The 16,890-nt window shown below is 47.6% G+C and overlaps 4 protein-coding genes across 23 annotated transcripts in view; 3 read left to right on the forward strand and 1 right to left on the reverse strand.

Moving 5' to 3' along the window:
- Positions 1-16,890, forward strand: part of LOC146752688 (receptor-type tyrosine-protein phosphatase T-like) — a 278,647-nt gene that overhangs the window by 224,861 nt on the left and 36,896 nt on the right. The window lies entirely within an intron of this gene.
- Positions 547-3,921, forward strand: LOC146752701 (protein MANBAL-like). Of its 5 annotated transcripts, none has more exons than XM_085531455.1 (5): positions 547-686; positions 2,293-2,391; positions 2,508-2,547; positions 2,931-3,124; positions 3,564-3,921. In XM_085531455.1, exons 2-5 carry the CDS (start codon positions 2,326-2,328, stop codon positions 3,663-3,665), a joined length of 402 nt encoding a protein of 133 aa, XP_085387581.1. In that variant the 5' UTR covers positions 547-686; positions 2,293-2,325; the 3' UTR covers positions 3,666-3,921. The 5 variants fall into 5 exon arrangements, with proteins under 5 accessions (XP_085387581.1, XP_085387583.1, XP_085387582.1 ...); XM_085531457.1 differs by having other exon boundaries at positions 548-686; positions 2,466-2,547; XM_085531456.1 differs by lacking the exon at positions 547-686 and adding an exon at positions 1,331-1,471.
- LOC146752702 (uncharacterized) lies at positions 1,426-1,842 on the forward strand. Its single transcript, XM_085531465.1, has 2 exons — positions 1,426-1,614; positions 1,645-1,842. Exons 1-2 carry the CDS (start codon positions 1,426-1,428, stop codon positions 1,840-1,842), a joined length of 387 nt encoding a protein of 128 aa, XP_085387591.1.
- Positions 9,997-16,855, reverse strand: LOC146752703 (E3 ubiquitin-protein ligase Itchy-like). Of its 13 annotated transcripts, none has more exons than XM_085531470.1 (8): positions 16,431-16,823; positions 16,031-16,071; positions 15,427-15,547; positions 14,631-14,736; positions 14,348-14,444; positions 13,770-13,842; positions 12,331-12,465; positions 9,997-10,176 (listed from the first exon to the last, which is right to left on the reverse strand). In XM_085531470.1, exons 1-4 carry the CDS (start codon positions 16,482-16,484, stop codon positions 14,668-14,670), a joined length of 285 nt encoding a protein of 94 aa, XP_085387596.1. In that variant the 5' UTR covers positions 16,485-16,823; the 3' UTR covers positions 9,997-10,176; positions 12,331-12,465; positions 13,770-13,842; positions 14,348-14,444; positions 14,631-14,667. The 13 variants fall into 13 exon arrangements, 9 of the variants coding, with proteins under 9 accessions (XP_085387596.1, XP_085387595.1, XP_085387598.1 ...); XM_085531469.1 differs by having other exon boundaries at positions 9,997-11,041; XR_014940436.1 differs by lacking the exon at positions 16,031-16,071 and having other exon boundaries at positions 16,479-16,855.

Consider the following 16,890-nt stretch of genomic DNA (forward strand, 5'->3'; position numbering starts at 1 on the left):
ACTCCTGATAGCCTCCATATCACCCAGTTGTCTGGAGATGGCATCCAGCACAAGCTGTTCCATCACCTTCCCTGGGACAGAGGTGAGGCTGACGTGCCTATAATTACCCGGGTCTTCCTTCTTGCCCTTTTTGAAGACTGGAGTGACATTGGCCATCCTCCAGTCTTCAGGCACCTCCCCAGTTCTCCAAGATCTCTGATAGATTACAGAGAGCAGCTCAGCAAAGACCTCTGCCAGCTCTCTCAGCACCCGCAGATGCACCCCATCAGGTCCCATGGATTTATCGACCTTAATGTTTCCTAGGCACTCATGGACCACCTCCTCCCTGACTAAAGGGAAATCTCCCATTCCCCGGACTCTCTCATCAACCTCCAGGGTCTGGGATTCCTGAGGGAGAGCCCTTTCACTAAAGACAGAAGCAAATGATCCTGTGGGGTTAGGAAAGGGCACAGCAGAGCAGTCAGTGAGGAGCACAAGGCAGTGAAGCGCAGCACGAGCCATTGATTGCCTGCACTGATGATGTTCTGCAGCCACCTCCATTGAGATCTGCGTCCTGAGTACGGATGGAAAGTGAAGGGAAAGGAGGAGCGGGGGATGGAGGGGCAGGAAGCGCTTGGTGCCGGCGGGAGCAGTTCCGGGCCATGGCGGCATGGTGGCGCCGGGAAGGTGATCGGAGCTGAAGGAAGGTGTGTAACATGTCCTTGCTCTGGCTGTCAGTGAGCGGGACGAGTCGGGGCTGCAGTTCTGTGCTGGTTTTTGTTGCTGAGACCGGCTGCCTGAGCAGAATGGGGGCAGCGAGAGGGAGGTTGGACAAGTGGCAGCATCAGGAGCACGGCCCGGTTCTGCTGTACTGATGGTGCTGTACGGCTGTGGGTCCCCACTGAGGGTCGGTGAGGCAGCGTGGCCCCGTGTGTGGACGTGGGATGTAATCAGAGTGAGTGGATGCAAATGGAGTCAGAGGTGTTACAAGGAGAGGCTCTGGATTGGAACATGGAGAGCAGAGCTGGTGTGTCCCAGCAGGCAGGAGTAGTCAGGTGCCCTTTGGAGCCTGCTGTTGTTGGCGCTGAGCTCAGGAGCCCCATCAGATCAACGTGGTGCTGCGTGCTGCGTATGGCAGCGCCAAGAGATTCCCTTGTGGGAGGAGGGGGAGGATGAAGGAGGCCGAGGGCCCTTTGCTCAGGGCCAGCTCCTCTGTGGCCTCTTGCTGGCCGGAGAGAAGGGCTGCCCACTGGGCACAGGCAGTGCCTTCTGGCTCCCGTGCCGTGCCCTGTCCTCCAGCCCCCTCCTCATACCATGTGGAACGCCAGTGCCAGCAGTGCCAGCAGTGCCGCCATGTTAGAACCCTGGCCATGTCACCTTGGTCACCTTGGTCACCGTTGCCCCACGCAACGCACTCGCCTCTGAGAGCTCTGGACGTTGACAGCCATGTCGGAAGCCAAGAGAGCAAGGCTGGAGGATTCCCACGATTTAGGTGGGAAGATGGAGCCGGGGACTGCAGGGTCGAAGAGGAGGAGGAGGGGGCCCACCATGACCATCAGGTGGCAGACAGGCAAGCGAGCCCGTTCCCATCGCGCCTGGACCAGCTGCATGACCACCTCCGTGGAGCCCATGGAGGTGGATCCACCTCCAGATGAACCCATGGAGGTGGATCCACCTCCAGATGAACCCATGGAGGTGGATCCACCTCCAGATGAGCCCATGGAGGTGGATCCGCCCGTGGCTCAGCAGGCCTGGCACCACACCACCGTGCCAGGCCCCACATCCTTACCATCTCAGCTCCGCCATCACTGGTCCAGGCGCTGGGCTCATTACCGTCTGCGCGGCCCCCGCCCCCAGCATTAGCCGGGTGGCTTCATTTAACATCAGCTCCTCCTTTGAGACCTCTGCGGGCCCCCGGTTCCATCTTAAGCCTATTTCTATTGTGGATTTTAGTGTTAAGTTTAGTTGTAGTTTTAGGAGTAGGTTATTGTTTGTGTTTTTTAGTTAGGAGTAGGTTATTGTTCACGTTTTAGTGTTAGTAGATGATTGTTCCTGTTTTAGAGCTAGTTGTAGGTTACTGTTCATGTTTTAGTGTTAGGTGTAGGTTTCTGTTCCTGTTTTAGAGTTAGGCATAGGTTACTGTTCGTACTTAGAGTTAGGTGGGGTCCTACCAGCAGATGGCAGCAAACAGCGCTCACTCGGTAAGCACACGTCTGCTTTCTCACCCAATGACATGAGTGCTGCTTCATGAGTGCAGAGGTCTGTGACATCTCAGAGGGATGGGATTTGCATCTTGTGACTTCTCTGTTGCAGATTGTCGAGGAGCAGAGCGTGAGTGGCTGTGAAATGCAATTGGGCTTCATGGAAACAGTCCGGAGCTGTGTCTGGAGCTTCCTGCGTGGCCATTGTAAGGTAGGTGTGCCTTACTGTAAGCGTGTGCTGAAGCAGTGTTGGTTAAGCACAGCTCACTCCTCTGTCTTCAACAGATCAGCTTTCTGCGCACTTTATTTCTGTGTCTGGCATTGTAGAGCACAGCAGCAGCAAGACAGCAAACACGTCCACAACCAGGTACGTGAACATGGGAAACTTTAATTCTGTGAATAATACTGGTATTAATATTAATAAGGCAGTGGTCACGCATGTGTGATGGAGCTCAGGGATAGGTTTATTCTTGTTTGTTAAGCTCTTCCCTTATTTGACGTCCACCCGTCCTCTCTTGCTTCTCTTCCCCCCACCTGCAAGTGCAGCAGTACTGAAGGCTGAGGGCTCTTTTCCTAGGCAGGCGGGCAAAGGCAACTGAAATGCAAGTTTGCTGTCCCTCTTTGTTCTCGGGTCAGTAGGCCCTGGATATCTTTCCAGCACCTCTCTAAGTCAGCCTGGAAGTGTTTGCTTGCAGGAAGTAACCCCATTGCAGTGCCTGAGACTAATGATGCCTTTTTCCCCCCTTACAGCACACAGCCTCTGTGAGAGCAGTGGAGCAGCAGCTGTCTGCGCTATGGCTGCTGAACTGCATTTCTCACCACCTGAGATCCCTGAGCCCACGATATTGGAGAACATGCTGCGCTACGGACTCTTGTTTGGAGCCCTTTTCCAGCTCCTGTGTGTGCTGGCCATCATCCTGCCAGCTTTCAAGTCCCCAAAGGCAGTAAGTAGCGCTGTGTGAGACTGATAGGAATGCTCAGGCAGTCGGCTGGGAGGGAACTGTCTGTAGCTGTTGCCTACGGCAGTGTGCCCCGGCACTGCTGAGAGTGCCGCACTTGGTTCTGTCCTTCCTTCCGCACGCCAGCAGCCTTGAGCTGCCAGCTCATCCTATCCTGCAGCTGCTGCTGCGCCCTATGAGCTGCCAGGCAGAGGGTCCACCCTCCCAGCACGGACCGCCTTGCTAGAGAGGACTTTAGGCTCTGGTTTGCATGGGATTTTTGGGAACTTGACAGATGTGGAGTTTCTAATGTGCCCTGAGGTCAGGAAGGCAATTTCCTGTGCTGGTCTCCCAAAGCTGCTCGGTCAGGTGACTTGAGCTCCCAAAGCAGCTGTCAGCCAGTTGTTAGAAAGTTCCCTGACTGTTTCCCAATTGCTTCTTGCAGGACTCAGAGGGTTTTGAGTCTAAGATGTGGGAGATGGTGAAGAAACCCAAGGCAAGTGCTGCTCAGCTGAGAAGCAAGAAGGAAAGCAAAAAGAAACAATAAGGGCTTGAGCAGGAAGGCACAAAGGACAGCAGAATCACCTGGAATGCTTCCTCAGAGGTGCACCAAAGGACACACACTGCATGGTCTGGTTTTCAGGCCTGGCCGTGCTTTCCCTTTCATGGACTGCGGAGAGGAACTAAGGAAGCTTTGTCTTTAGTCATTACCAGTATCCCGCCTATTTGATTTCATATTGAAATGTATTTTTGATGCATTTTGCATCTCTCTATTGCAAATAAAAGTGAAACAAACATTTGAATGGTGGTGCTGCCTCTTTCATTAGCTGCTCAAAATGTGCCTGGCTCAGGCTGGCAATCACAGGGTCCTGATGTGGTCGGCTTCACGTCCCTCCTGGAAATGGAGCTGCTTGTCCCACGTTTCCGTGTTGGTGTTCCCAACTGGTGGCCTTTCAGCCCATCTGGAACTGCTGGCGATGAACTGTGAGCATCCCTTGTTCTCTGAGGGCTGAGAGAAACAAAAGCAGCGTGGGAGGAAGAAAGGTGTCCCTGCGCCTTGAGCTTGTCTCTATTCTGTACTTCTGTAGATACTGTATATCTAGAGCTTGTTCTTTGAGAATGATGACTGCTTTGTTTGATGTGTAGTTTCTGGCCCTCATTCGTCCTATTAATGCGATAGAACTGACAAACTTGTTTGTGTTTAGGTTGTTTGTATGCTCTATTTCTTATTTTCTCTGTATATGCACTGTCCCCATGATTCCCTGTGCATGTGATTAATTCACATGACAATAAACAGAAGAGACACTCTCCATTTCTTAGGAATGATGCTTAGGTTCACGTACAGATGAGCTTCTTAGTTTTAGAGGCTTCAGGCTTTGGAGACTACCTTGGTTTGAACAGCAGAAGGCATCAGTGTTCACTTCTCAGCAGCACCAATCTACAAACCTGAGTAATAGCTGCTTGTTGCTCTGTTTCTGCAGAGCCTCGCAGCTCCCCATGCACTGATTACAGCCTTTGGAAAGGCAACCAACTCACTTTCCTTGGGAAGCCACACAGATGTGAACCGTAATAGCCCAGTGACTTTAGAGATGATTGAACAGGACTCTTTGATTAAAGGATACTGTCAGATGTGTGTCTGCCCCTCTATTATCTGGTGCTCTGTGTTGGAAGCTTGAAGCTAGCACATCTTGCTCTGCCGTTTTCTGTGTGTCCTTTTCCAGTTGGCAAGCTCTGACTGCTAGAACCCAAGATGCTAAAGCAATATTTAGACTCAAATGCATTTAATGAAAGGAGGCAATCTGTGTGTGTGCGCTTTCTCCAATGAGACTGGCACTGTTCCCTCGTGTCTTTACCAGATAACTAGACTTTATTTCCCATGGCTGAAATATGATCTGTCATCTGCCCTGAAGGAAACAAGCTTTATAACTTAGGATTCCTTGTTAGTCCAGGTGAAGAAAGCTTTGCCTTCGGTGCCCTGCCTGGATTTTGGTCTTGGTGTAAAGGCTCTGACTGTGACGTTCTGACTGCTGTTTTGAGGCTTACCTTTTGTCTCGCACGTGATAAGGATGAAAATTTAGCAGAAATACCTTTTCAGTGGTTCAATACATGCTGGTGATTCTGTGATATCTTTTTCTGGTGTGAGTAATTGTTGTCTAGTGTTGGTTTTTGTCCTGCTGTTACAATGGGGGTGTTTTTTCTCTACAAAGCCTGATTTAGGCACTTAAGCTTATAACAACCTCTGTGGTAACAGGCTGTGTGTGGATTCACACTCATCCAGAAACACATGCAGAGGAAGCAGGGATGGTGCTGCTCAGGTCTTACTAAATGTAGGCTCAGCCTGATATAGATGCATTCCAGCGGAGATACCCAGCACTTACGTACTTTTGCTTTCACATAAATGCCCGAAATGAGCTGGGCATCAGCACGTTGTTAGAAAGCTCCCTGACTGTTTCCCAATTGATTCTTGTAGGACTTGGAGGGCTTTGAGTCTAAGACCTGGGAGATGGTGAAGAAACCCAAGGCAAGTGCTGCTCAGCTGAGCAAGAAAGCCAAGGAAAGCAAAAAGAAGCGATAAGGGCTTGAGCAGGAAGGCACAAAGGACAGCAGAATCGCCTGGAATGCTTCCTCAGAAGTGCACCAAAGGCAACGGACTGCGTGGTCTGTTTTTCAGGCATGGCTGTGCTTTCCCTTTCGTGGACTGTGGATTGGAACTAAGGAAGCTGGAAGGGAAGGACTTCCAATGCATTAGCAGCAAAGAGGACTTCACCTATTTGGGACTTGATATATGGCAAGAGCTGAAGACACTGCATTCCTTTAGGCTCTGTCTCTTCAGGGCCAGGGACGGTCTAGTGTTAGCCTGAAATATGGCTAGAAGGGTCTGGAGAGAGGTGGTGTCGTAGCCACAGAGTCTCTGTAAGGCATCTGGAGCTTCCTGATGCCAGCTCACTGCTTGGTTTGTTTGATCACGAATGAGTCAACGGGAGGAGAACCTGATGTGTTAGGTGCCCCAGAGCTTACAGTGGCTTTGAAGAAAAGGGTTCTGTGGTGGGGCTGCAAGTCTGCCATCCTTTTGCATACACAGACTGCCATCCTCAATTGACAAATGCATTGTGAGCCCAGGTCCGGCAGCAGTGCTGTGCTATGTCTGTTCTCTACCAGAAGACTAGCAGAACATTTGCTGGAACCATCAGTGTGAGAAGGACCGCGTTTGCTTCTCTCCCTTGCTGTTGGTGGATGAGTCAGGTGGGCAGCATGAGGAGAACAGAACAAAGCATGCGAGACAAAAGCACTCCGAAGTTGCTTGGAGATCTCAGGACAAAGAAACATGACAAAAATATCTGACACCAATTACATATAATCTTTGTTTCAAATTAAAACAAAAGTAACTTTTTAAAAGTCATGCTGCCTCTTTCTGTTTACTATGAAAGCTTCTTGAGCTCTGTAGAAACACAGGGACATCCATGGCCTGTTCACGAGAGTGACGCGTTTAGGGGAGGCCTTTCAGCTCCTTCGATCTGTGTGAGGGTGGTTGGCTCAAACTTTCAGGCATGCGTGAGTCTGTGCTTGACTTGGAAGCAGCAAAATGTCTGCCAGAACACCTCCACTTTCCTGGAAAGAGGAAACGGTGCAATGTCTTAATTAATTTGCCTCTCATGAGGGATGTTGGCTCCAAGAGCCCCCATGGAAAGGGAGGAAAGACTGTGCGGTAAGTCCTCAAATTCCCAGGCATCTATCTCAAGCAGTTTTTCTCTTCCATTTTTGACTGTTCAAGCAGGTCTCCCTCTCTGACCACATGCTGTCCCGCTCACAGTGCATCCTTGTGCTCCTCCAGTGCAAACTGCATGATCCCTTGAGGCAGGTTAATAAGCAGCTCGTGACCCGAGTTCCAGTTCACATAGTTCAATTAAATCCCTATTAATCCTGCTCAGACCTAATTGACTTTCATTCTCATACATGTGCTTCTCTCTGCTTTAGAGATGCTCTCTGCTGATGTTCCCCACTGGCAGCAGCGGAAGAGCCAAGGCTGTCTGGGAAGAGAACCAATACTTCCTTCTTGCTGCTCTGGAAGTTTTGAAGCCAAGATTCTTTCCCAGCCTGGTGTAAAAAACATGAAAAGAGCCCTTTGGTGTCTGGGTGCCAGGGAGTGTCAAGGCTCCGTGTGGTGATACTTAAGGAGAAAGCAATGAGGCTGTAGGAGGGAAGGAGGTGGTCGCTGCCTCTGTTCATGGAGGTAGTTCTTCCAGGAAGGTGTTCTGTTGCTCACAGCGTGTTCCTGCAGGGATCAAGATGACTGTATTGATTTTGTTTGCTTCTGAATCTCATGAAGCATTGGACTGACTGCAGCAAGGAAGTGGGATGATGAATGGAGAGTGCTGGCGTTTGGATCCTGGCTGCTTGTTTGGTGATGAGGTTGGCTGCCGGGTTTGGTGCTCTGAAAGGATCTGACCCTCCTCATCCTCAGACCAGAAGGGATGATTTGGCTGGGGCCGTCCCACAAGAGATACAGAAGCAAACCAGTGTCGGCTTTGGTGTGTCTGAAACTGCTGCTGACTGCAGGGCAAAGGTCCTGCTCTCCTCCAGTACCTGTAGCTTGTGGCTTTGAGCAGTTCTTCTAAGTTTATGGAGTGGTTTTGTGGCTTTTGTTAAGTGGATCAGAGCAGTCGCTGGTCAAAACGTCCCTTGTTTGGGCTGGCAATTACAGGGTGATGATCCTGTTGGTTTCACATCTCTTCCTTTAAATTCAGCTGCTTTTCCCATCTTTCATTCTTGGTCTCCCAACTTCACCGCCCACCCCGGTCTGTCACCACACATCAGTGCTGTGCAGTCCCCACCTCTGGTGATGTTCACTTCCTTCCCCTCAGCTTGTGGGGTTTCACTCGGAGCCTGAAGGCCCTTGTGTGGCTCTGGAGCTTTCTGTACCCTGTGTGAACAGCAGCTGGCTGCAGCCAAAGGCCCTCAGACTGCAGCTGAAGCAGAGCCCAGTTGATTCCTGCACAGCCTGGGTCCAACCCACCTGCCAAACACAGAACCATGCTGCTGTGTGAGAGCCTCCAGGCCGGAGAGAAGGATCCCAGCATTAGTCCCCCCGCTTGGCAAACCTAAACCAGCCCTAAGCTCATAACCATGGGTTCCTGATGCTGGCCATGCTAATTGCTTGCTGTCACACCCACACTCTTTGCATGTCTGCCAAGCTCAGTGATTGTAAAATGATAGAATTCCTGAGCTGGAGGGTCCCTGCGAGGACCACTGAGTCCAGCTCCTGGCTGCACGCTTCAATGGCTCCAGGTGGGGATGGCAAAAAGCTGCTTGAGTTCCTGAAAAGATCAGAGCAAAGGCTCTGCTGCATCTGTCTGCGACTCAAACACCACCATTGTGTTATTCATAATAATAATTCCTACAAATATAGTTGGAATTTGCAGCGAGCAAAGCGCAGCTCACCTCAGGAACAGGATCAAAGGCTGGCACAGTCTGGAGCACACACCTCTGCCTGTTTTGCTGTTGCCCGGGCAGATTGCAGCTTGATGACATCCAACAGCAAAGCAGTTCTCCTTCAGCAGGTATCTTCTGAACTCACAAGCACCTCTGCACTGCAGAGCAGCCCTGTGTTTAACAAGGCTGTCCATCATTCACACTGCTTTCAGATCTGACATTCCTCTCCTAGCACCCAGGACCAATGCTTAGTCACTTCCCCGTGAGGAGGAATGACTTAGCATTAGGTAGTAAATGAGTACAGGATTCTTTCCTATGTTGCTCCCTTATAAGCTCAATAACCACATGCTGCACGTGGGTAACAAGAGCCAAACAGGAGCCGTTCCATCCCAGACTACACCTGCAGATGTCTCCACAAGGTCCGTCTGAAGAGTCTCACAGCTGAAGGTCCTGGGACTGCTCTTCCCCTCTCCAAACACACGGTAGCTGAGGAAAGCTCCCTATTCGCTGAAGAGACCAATTTCAGGACCTTCACTGACTGGAGGAGCCACTGTGGGACACAGGTGTCCCCTCCCACTCACCCTCTCTCCACAGCCGACCATGGTGCAGCTCTTGAAAAGATGACGGAGCTGTCTAAATCAAACCCTAGCACTGACTACATAAACAAATACATGGACAAGCAGCAGACATTGCAACAGCAAGTCAAATGCAACCTCAAAGATCTACTAATGAAGAGTCAAAATGCTACATTTCCATGGGCAGCCTAAAACGGATCAACTCAGGTGTGACAGTGGCTCCCAAGGCGGTTCTGCTCCACACATTGCTGGTGCACTTGCTAAGACACCTCATCTTTGTCTTTGGACACTGGGAAAAGGGGAAAACATTTTGCTACTGGTATGTCATTCTTGGGAATGGGAAAGAAAGTGAGTGTGGGACTTGGGTCACATCACTGCAGCCTATGGAGAGCCCCTGGGGTGTGTAGCTGCCCTGCAGCACCGCACTGCCGCTCCACTGCTCCAACAACACCTACAGCAGCTGTGCACATAAAGATGGCAGACTACAAGGAGTGCCATGCAGGTGCTGCAGGGCTTCATCCCCTAAGCCCGCAGTATCAGCAGTGCCCAGCTGGCTTTGCTGCACAGCCTTATCACCTGAGAGTCTGCAGACTTGGGGGAAAAGCTCACAGCTGCGCAGCTGCCGAGGTTCCATGTCATGCCCCGGCCTGCACACAGCCCGGCTCTCCCTGCTCTGCTCTCCCAGTGTTTCCCGCAGCCCCTGTGCTGTGACCAACACGAGCGGGGCTCGGGCCCAACGCCCGCTCACATCCCCAGCAGGCAGAAATAGCACATGACAGAAACCCAGCCTACCTGCAACCCCCAGCAGCAGTTCAATCCTTCATTTCTACACTTGTGCTTCGTAACACCAAACCAATAACGACAGGACGAGCATCTCTTTGAGTCATTTTATAAAAGTATTTGACTTACAGAGATATTGTTACAGTTTCCTGAGTACTGGAAATTACAATACAAGGAAATTTCCACAATTAACTTCATACAGTATTTTACCATCCAGTGCTGCTGATCCCTGTCCATGTCCTTGTTCAATGGAGCAATACACAAACAGTGATGCTGGAAGAAAATGAAGACACCACAAGAATCAGGGGCTGGAGATACCAACAGAACCATGAGCTGAATTCACAGACAGTGCACAGCATGTCAGAATGATGCAAACAAGACAACTTTAACAGGCTTTTCTTTTTCAAGTTTTTTTTTCTTTTTCTGGAATAGAAACACATTAAAATATCAGCTCCCACTGCTTGATCAGATGAAGACATGACGCATTTACTGTGCAGCTTCATATAGGAACACCTGAGCTACCTGGAGCAATAAGGCTTTGTTAATTCGTCCATCAGCAGCTCAGCAGCTCATTCAGTTTTTCATGTCATTTTCATAAGGCAAACAACGAAACAGAAGTTACTTTCATGTTTGAGAATTGGGATTAGTTGGCAGCTACATACGAGTATGTATTTGTTATGCAGTATGAATTCACACAGACCAGGTTGCTCAAGCAGTGCTGGGAGCAGTAAAGTCATTCATCTCAGCTGGAAGTCCAGTATTACCTGGGGTAGCAGATGCTGTGGGGTTATCCACAGCATCCACGGGATGTTTCCTCCGCATCCCCATTAAGAACAGCAAAGTGCACCAATGGTTTATAGGAACAACGTTTTATTTCTACAGAACATGCTAGAGAAAAACCAACACACTTGTTGGCTTACAAAGCAAAACGTGTAAGTAAACATTATTTCAGACTTCAAGAACATCGCCAATTGAACACACTGGCAGGTTTACTTTCCTCTTTGGCCAAATGCAGCATTTCATAGACTGCTTTTCCCAGCTGACTCTTTGTTTGAGGTACATTAAAGTAAGTTCTGGTGCTTGGGATATCCAGCCCACTTTCCCCATCCAATACAGCAGGAAAGACACAAACATGCCACTTAAATTAAAGAAAGAAAACATGGAGTAAGTGGAATCCGAGACTGAAAAAATATATACAAGTATTTATCTTTTTCCTGAACTAAACATTTCAGCCATAAAAATATTCAACAGCTGTACCCTATAGAACTAGGGCTAAGGCTATTTCAATTAGAACTGCTTTGTGTTTTAAAAATATAGGGCTGAAAGCCTTTTGGGTGATACTTATACATCCACGGCATGTCTAGGATCCCTACGTGAATCATAAATCATTATGCAGAACACAAACTAGTTGTCCTAGCTTAATCTTGCATTATCCTGTTTAATTTCATCTCTCCTGTAAATATGTTAGATAACTAGATTTCACTGTAACTATTAACATAAACAGAATATTCATAAGGCTTTTTTCTTCTCCTTCTGTGCTGTATATGGTAAAATACCCATCCAGTGCTTTGGAATAGGCAGATCTTCCTCCTAGTAAAACTGTGAAGCAAGGATAGCTTTCACCGCTAGCGAGAAGGTTTCTGAAAGTGCTCGGTAGAAATCCAGAGTTTACATGGATAAAACCTCAGGATAACATCCATTTACTTACACGCAACTACTGTTAAATAATCCAAGTCAAGTCTACTTGAGTAAGTAAGTAAGTAAGTAAGTAAGCTGGAGCTTACTTATGCCCTCAAAAGAAAAACCCACATCACATAACAGCGTGAAAAATATCTATCCATGTGCTTGAGGAGTGAACGTGGAGAAAAATGCCATGTACTTTGGCACACTTTACTGGCAGAGATGCATATTTTATAATGGGTCTGAAGCTAAGCAAGGTTATTTCAAGGAAAACCACACAATAGTGGAGAAGCTACAGAGATCTGAAAGAAAGCATCTTTCATTTTAAGTATTGTTTGAAGGGAAAAAAAGCCTAAGTACATTTAGTTCTTAAGACTGGAAAATGCACTGTGTAATTGGGAAGCTGAATGAAGGACGGATATTTGTGGCACCATGGAAGTTCAACAAAGCACTTGCACTGAGGGCCACCTCAGCTTTGTGCTGTCACCAAGCCTTCAAAGACAGCCATGGCGAATGAACTTTGCCATCCAAATGTTATGAAAGCCACCACACATTTCTCAATTGTCGTTAAATGACGAGCTCCAAGAAAGTATCTTCAAATAACCCCCTTCCACACAAATAATTGTAAAGAAATACATTTGGGATTAGATCTGCTTTTCAGGTACTTTAGTATTTTTGCTACCATTCTTTTGTTTTAAAGGTGAAATTCCCAGTATCATATTAACATAACTTTAGGATTGGACATACCTGAGCACAGAAAACTAGATGTAGTTCAGATCCATAGTATTCATGCTGAGAATGTCATTAAGCTAAATTCAGTTTTGATTTGATGGGCTATAAGGTTTAGACATTTGCAATTCAGCTGAAATTTGAAGTGTACGTCTGGGGAAAAAAAATAAAAAGGAATAAAAACACCACATTTTCTGGGCAGCTGAATAGGTTTGGTTTAGACCCATTTAAGCAGTTAGTATTCTGCTTTCCCTAAATCCTAATCCAGCCCCAGCAGCTGCAGCAGGTCAGAGGCTTGGGCAGCCTGGGGCCTCGTGCTATTAGGACAAGCAGCAGGTAGTGGCCTGCGATGAAACAGCAAGGGGAAGAAAGGTGAAAGGAATGGAAGCTGTTTTCAAAGGAATTTGTTATCCTTTTTAAATGGCAGGACTATTTTTGTGTCACCTCTCACATTCAGAGACTTATGATAGATGTTGCTGAAGTTAACGGCAGCATTCTGCTTTCAGAAGGCATCTCAGCCTGACTGTGGCAAATGCACACTTGAAACATTTAAGACTTCTGTGCTTGGGGAAGCACAAGGCATGCTTGCAAGGGATTTATCTGAAATGAGAAATTAACTGTGGGTTGAACTGAATGATATAAGGGGCCACCAGAAAGAAGGGGACATACACAGTCAACAGACTTGTGTTCTAGATGTTGTACTAAGGGACATGGTTTAGTGGGGAAAAATTGGTGATAGGAGGATAGTTGGACTGGATGATCTTGGAGGTCTTTTCCAACTCTGATGATTCAAAGAGAAACCTTAAGTATTGAACAACAGTTTAAACCACCAAATATCCATTAGGAACACAGGCATATGAACTGTCCTGTTCAGAAGGAAAACTGCATTTGTACCCTCTAAAACACCTGTATCTTGACATGCACTTGTCTATGAAAGTGAGATTAAAGCACAACAAGCACCTGAGCAGCGATAACTTTCCAGAACTGGCAATGTATTTAGTAACAAGTCTCACCTAATCTCTCTTCTGTATCTGAAACTTAAAATCTGAGCATCTTCACAAAGCACCAGCGTAACTCAGAAACTGAGCAGAAGCTACATTTTCTCCAGCCAAGAGGGAGCATGAGCGTGGCTATTTATTTTCATTGCCAAGATCGAGCGTGGTGATAATGAAAGATCAATCCCAAACTCTTTAAAAAAAGGACAACCTTAAGTACTAAAAGTGGCTATATGTTTTTAGTGGTGTGCAAATCCATGGCGTTTACAATGGAATCAGCTCCACAACAAAACTGCTTTTCAGAAGTTCAACTATTACTCAGCAGAGCTTACTGCCATAGCCCAGTGCTTTGCTTTCACACAGTCTCAGGCACTTCCATAACACACCCACTTCCTAAAATCTCAAAGTAGATTTCCATCCATAAGAACAGAACCACAGCAGAGTTTGATCCTTCCTACTTACCAGGTGTGACTTCCAGGTAACCAGTTTTCCTTTCCAACTTTCTCAACGCAAAATTTTTGGGGTCTGTTGCTCCCTGTACAAAAATCAAACAATGAATTCTTAGGTCTAACTGCCCGTGTATACCAGTAGGTAATACGTGACAACAGCGCGTGAAAACAAGACTATAACTACTTGCAGAGCACAAAGACATTTGTCTCTCACTACATCCCTCTGAAGAAATCCACGTAGTGAAATGCATAAATATGAAGCGGTTTTCAAAGAAACTCAACCACTGAATCACATCGTTGGTTTGGTACTGGAAGGAATCTCTGGAGTTTACCTAGTCCTGCCACGCTGATCAAGCAGGGATACCCAGAGCAGGCTGCCCTGCCAGGACCACGTACAAACCATGGATCAAGTCACTGATGCAAGGCGTGTTCACATTCCATCCATCCCTTTTTCTATCACCGCTCTACCAATATGCAAGACTCAGATTCCATATAAATTCATTAAAAAATACCCTTAAACACACAGCTTGGTCCTTATTAAGAAAAAAGGAAATAACATGAGCATAAAATGCATTAAAGAGGGCTCGTTACCCATGAGGTCAGCAAATCCTCCTACTGGCAATCTGCACGTTCCAGTAACGAACTGTAGAAATCTCATTCTCTTCTCATTATCTATTTATTTCCCAAACTGAAAAATAACAATTAACATTGATGTCAAGTTTAATATTGAAATGTTCACTTCCCCATCCCCCATGGGACAGCTGGATTAGCAGTTATCATTTACATTTACAAGCTACTTATCTGTTGAGTAATTCTGACTATTGCTCATTAAGCTGTTGCTGTGTTCTTGTGTGGAAAAAAGAAGTCTACAAACCTGCCAGAACCACAATATCTGTCTGCAGGTTCTGCTATCATGCGGGTAGATGGTATTGCCTCTGCCAGTCATTCAGATCAATTTCTTGAATTCCACACAGGAGCACCTTTAGGGAAGAAAAATTTCATAAACATGGAAACTACAAGCTACTACTTTGCTTCTACAGCAAGACTATTGTACTGAAATACTACTGTACTTCAAAGCACCCGCAATCACAGTATGCTCATTTTTAATATAACTCTCAAACTTGCACAACAAATAAAAACATCCGCTCACCAAAAAATGTGGAGAGGCCACAAAAGAGATTCCCCAGTCATGAAAACATTTGCATTTAGACATATAAACCATACTTTCTCATTGCCTAACCGTACCATTCTGTGCTAGAAATACGATGTTCTGCTGCAGAGTATAATTTGGAGAGACCAAAGGCAGCTCAAACCTGCTCCACTCATTAATTTGACCATCCGCTGATATTTGGTTCTTATCTCCCTTGCTTTCCAATTGCTCACTCTTTAAACATACGCAAATCACATGGTCAAGGACTACAAAAACACTGCTAGCCAAAAAATTTATGCTGGCAGAATCTTAACGTTAGAAATTTGTCTAAGTTGGTTGCAAAGAAGAATGAAGTTAAGAACAACACAGTAACCAAATACTAACTGATACATAAGGCTTCTCTCCCACATCCTGAAAACAGAACCTCCAGCCTTAATGAACTCTGCTCTTCAGACACTGGCTGACATTCAAGTATTACGTGTAGCAGCCTGGATCTGGCAATAGTCAAAGAATCTTTTACCTCCAGCTCCTTAGCATCAAAGGACAACAGATACTGCTGGGGCAGAATTTCATTGAAGCCTTCAAATGAAGCTTGTGTCTGTTCCCCAGCGCCTCGGGAAAGTCTCCATTCTGCTACCAGCCTGGAAAAGACACAGAAGGATCATTTAAAACAGGCTACGCTAACCCAAGTTCATCTTTGTTAGTTTGTTTTGAAATGAACCGTAAGCTGTGTTAAGAAAAATGGTGGAAAGTTCTGGGGATAGAGCACTGTGTAACTGTATTCTAATTGTGTTCCCAACCTTCACTCTGCGCAAACAACTTTAAGTTAAAACCCTGTGTTTCCAATCACTCAACTATGGAAAGCATTTTAGGCTCCAACAGCAGGCAGCATCTACTCACTGTTGATATTAATGAGAGCACAGGAGTCCCTTGCTACCCGGAGGAAGAAAAAAATGCAGAGCTGTATTCATCTAATATGTTCCATATTTGTTTCTGTTAATCACGAAACTTTGCTCTGTGGTAGAAACTCCACTCTCCATTAAGAAAAGGCAGAAAAGCAGGCAGGAGACCCAAAGAACCTGAACCCAGGGAGAAGCAGATATTATGCTGAATTCAAGCCTAACCTGTCAGGAGAACTGGAATCGAAAGCAGAGATGAAACTCTGGGGAACGCAACACAGGACACAGAGTGTGACAAAAGAACATTGCTTAAGCTGCAATCTGAGCTCTCCCCGGCTTCCTCAAAACCAGAAGAGAATGGTCTTCTGCAGGTACTCCCTCCTCTCTATCCCAATGAGTATTTTGCACAACTGCCAATACCAATACGTTCCTTCTGCAAATGTCGCCGTTTCTGTGAAACCTTTCCAGATGACTCGTGACTAAAGCAATTTCTACTCCCGCATCCCTCAAAACCTTCCCACAAAGAAGCCTTCACAGATCAGATGGTAAGAAAGAGGGAATTCTACGGCCACAGCAATAAAGTGCGCAAAAAAGCAACCAACACAACCACGCCAAACCGCAGCCCGGACTCGTCCCGCTCACTGCAATCCAGACCCACTCCATCCGTACAAACCTTCATCCACGCCGTTTCTTAACCGGGCCTCGGCGCCACCCGGATCTTACAGCCAGCGAGCGGCCGGCAAACGAACGGCCGTCTTCCTCTTGGTGCCGCACAGCCCAGCACGGCCGGAGCCGCACCACACGATCCGGGCCGGGGCCGGCTCAGGCTCTGCCTCCAGGCTTTTGGGGCCGGCCGGGTGACTCCGCAGCACAGCGAGACCGTGGAGCCGCCCGGGAGCCGCCTCTGGGTGCCGGCAGCGCCGCGAGCTCCTCCCCCAACAGCCCCTCCGTGCCCCCGCACCGAGACCCGACCCCGTTCGCAGCACAGAGCCCGCTCCTCCCGGCCCCGCTCATGGCCGCCATGGCCCGGAAGTGCTCTCCGCCGCCTGCAGGAAGCACTTCCTGTCACTGGCACTGGCACTGTC

This window comes from Coturnix japonica, unplaced genomic scaffold (assembly GCF_054131305.1).
Source record: "Coturnix japonica strain WE unplaced genomic scaffold, WE-NBRP24 Scf042, whole genome shotgun sequence".
Classification (NCBI taxonomy): Eukaryota; Metazoa; Chordata; class Aves; order Galliformes; family Phasianidae; genus Coturnix; species Coturnix japonica.

Coding starts and splice junctions, on each gene's coding strand:
- LOC146752702 (XM_085531465.1), top strand. CDS start 1,426: ATGTCGGAAGCCAAGAGAGCAAGGCTGGAGGATTCCCACGATTTAGGT. Junction 1,615..1,644: donor CCTCCGTGGAGCCCATGGAG/GTGGATCCACCT, acceptor GAACCCATGGAG/GTGGATCCACCTCCAGATGA.
- LOC146752701 (XM_085531454.1), top strand. CDS start 2,157: ATGGCAGCAAACAGCGCTCACTCG. Junction 2,392..2,507: donor TCCTGCGTGGCCATTGTAAG/GTAGGTGTGCCT, acceptor CTGGCATTGTAG/AGCACAGCAGCAGCAAGACA. Junction 3,125..3,563: donor CTTTCAAGTCCCCAAAGGCA/GTAAGTAGCGCT, acceptor TGCTTCTTGCAG/GACTCAGAGGGTTTTGAGTC.
- LOC146752703 (XM_085531476.1), bottom strand. CDS start 16,484: ATGAAGGTTTGTACGGATGGAGTGGGTCTGGATTGCAGTGAGCGGGAC. Junction 16,072..16,430: donor GCAGTGAGCGGGACGAGTCC/GGGCTGCGGTTT, acceptor TGTTGCGTTCCC/CAGAGTTTCATCTCTGCTTT. Junction 15,548..16,030: donor GATTCCAGTTCTCCTGACAG/GTTAGGCTTGAA, acceptor TGTCTTTTCCAG/GCTGGTAGCAGAATGGAGAC.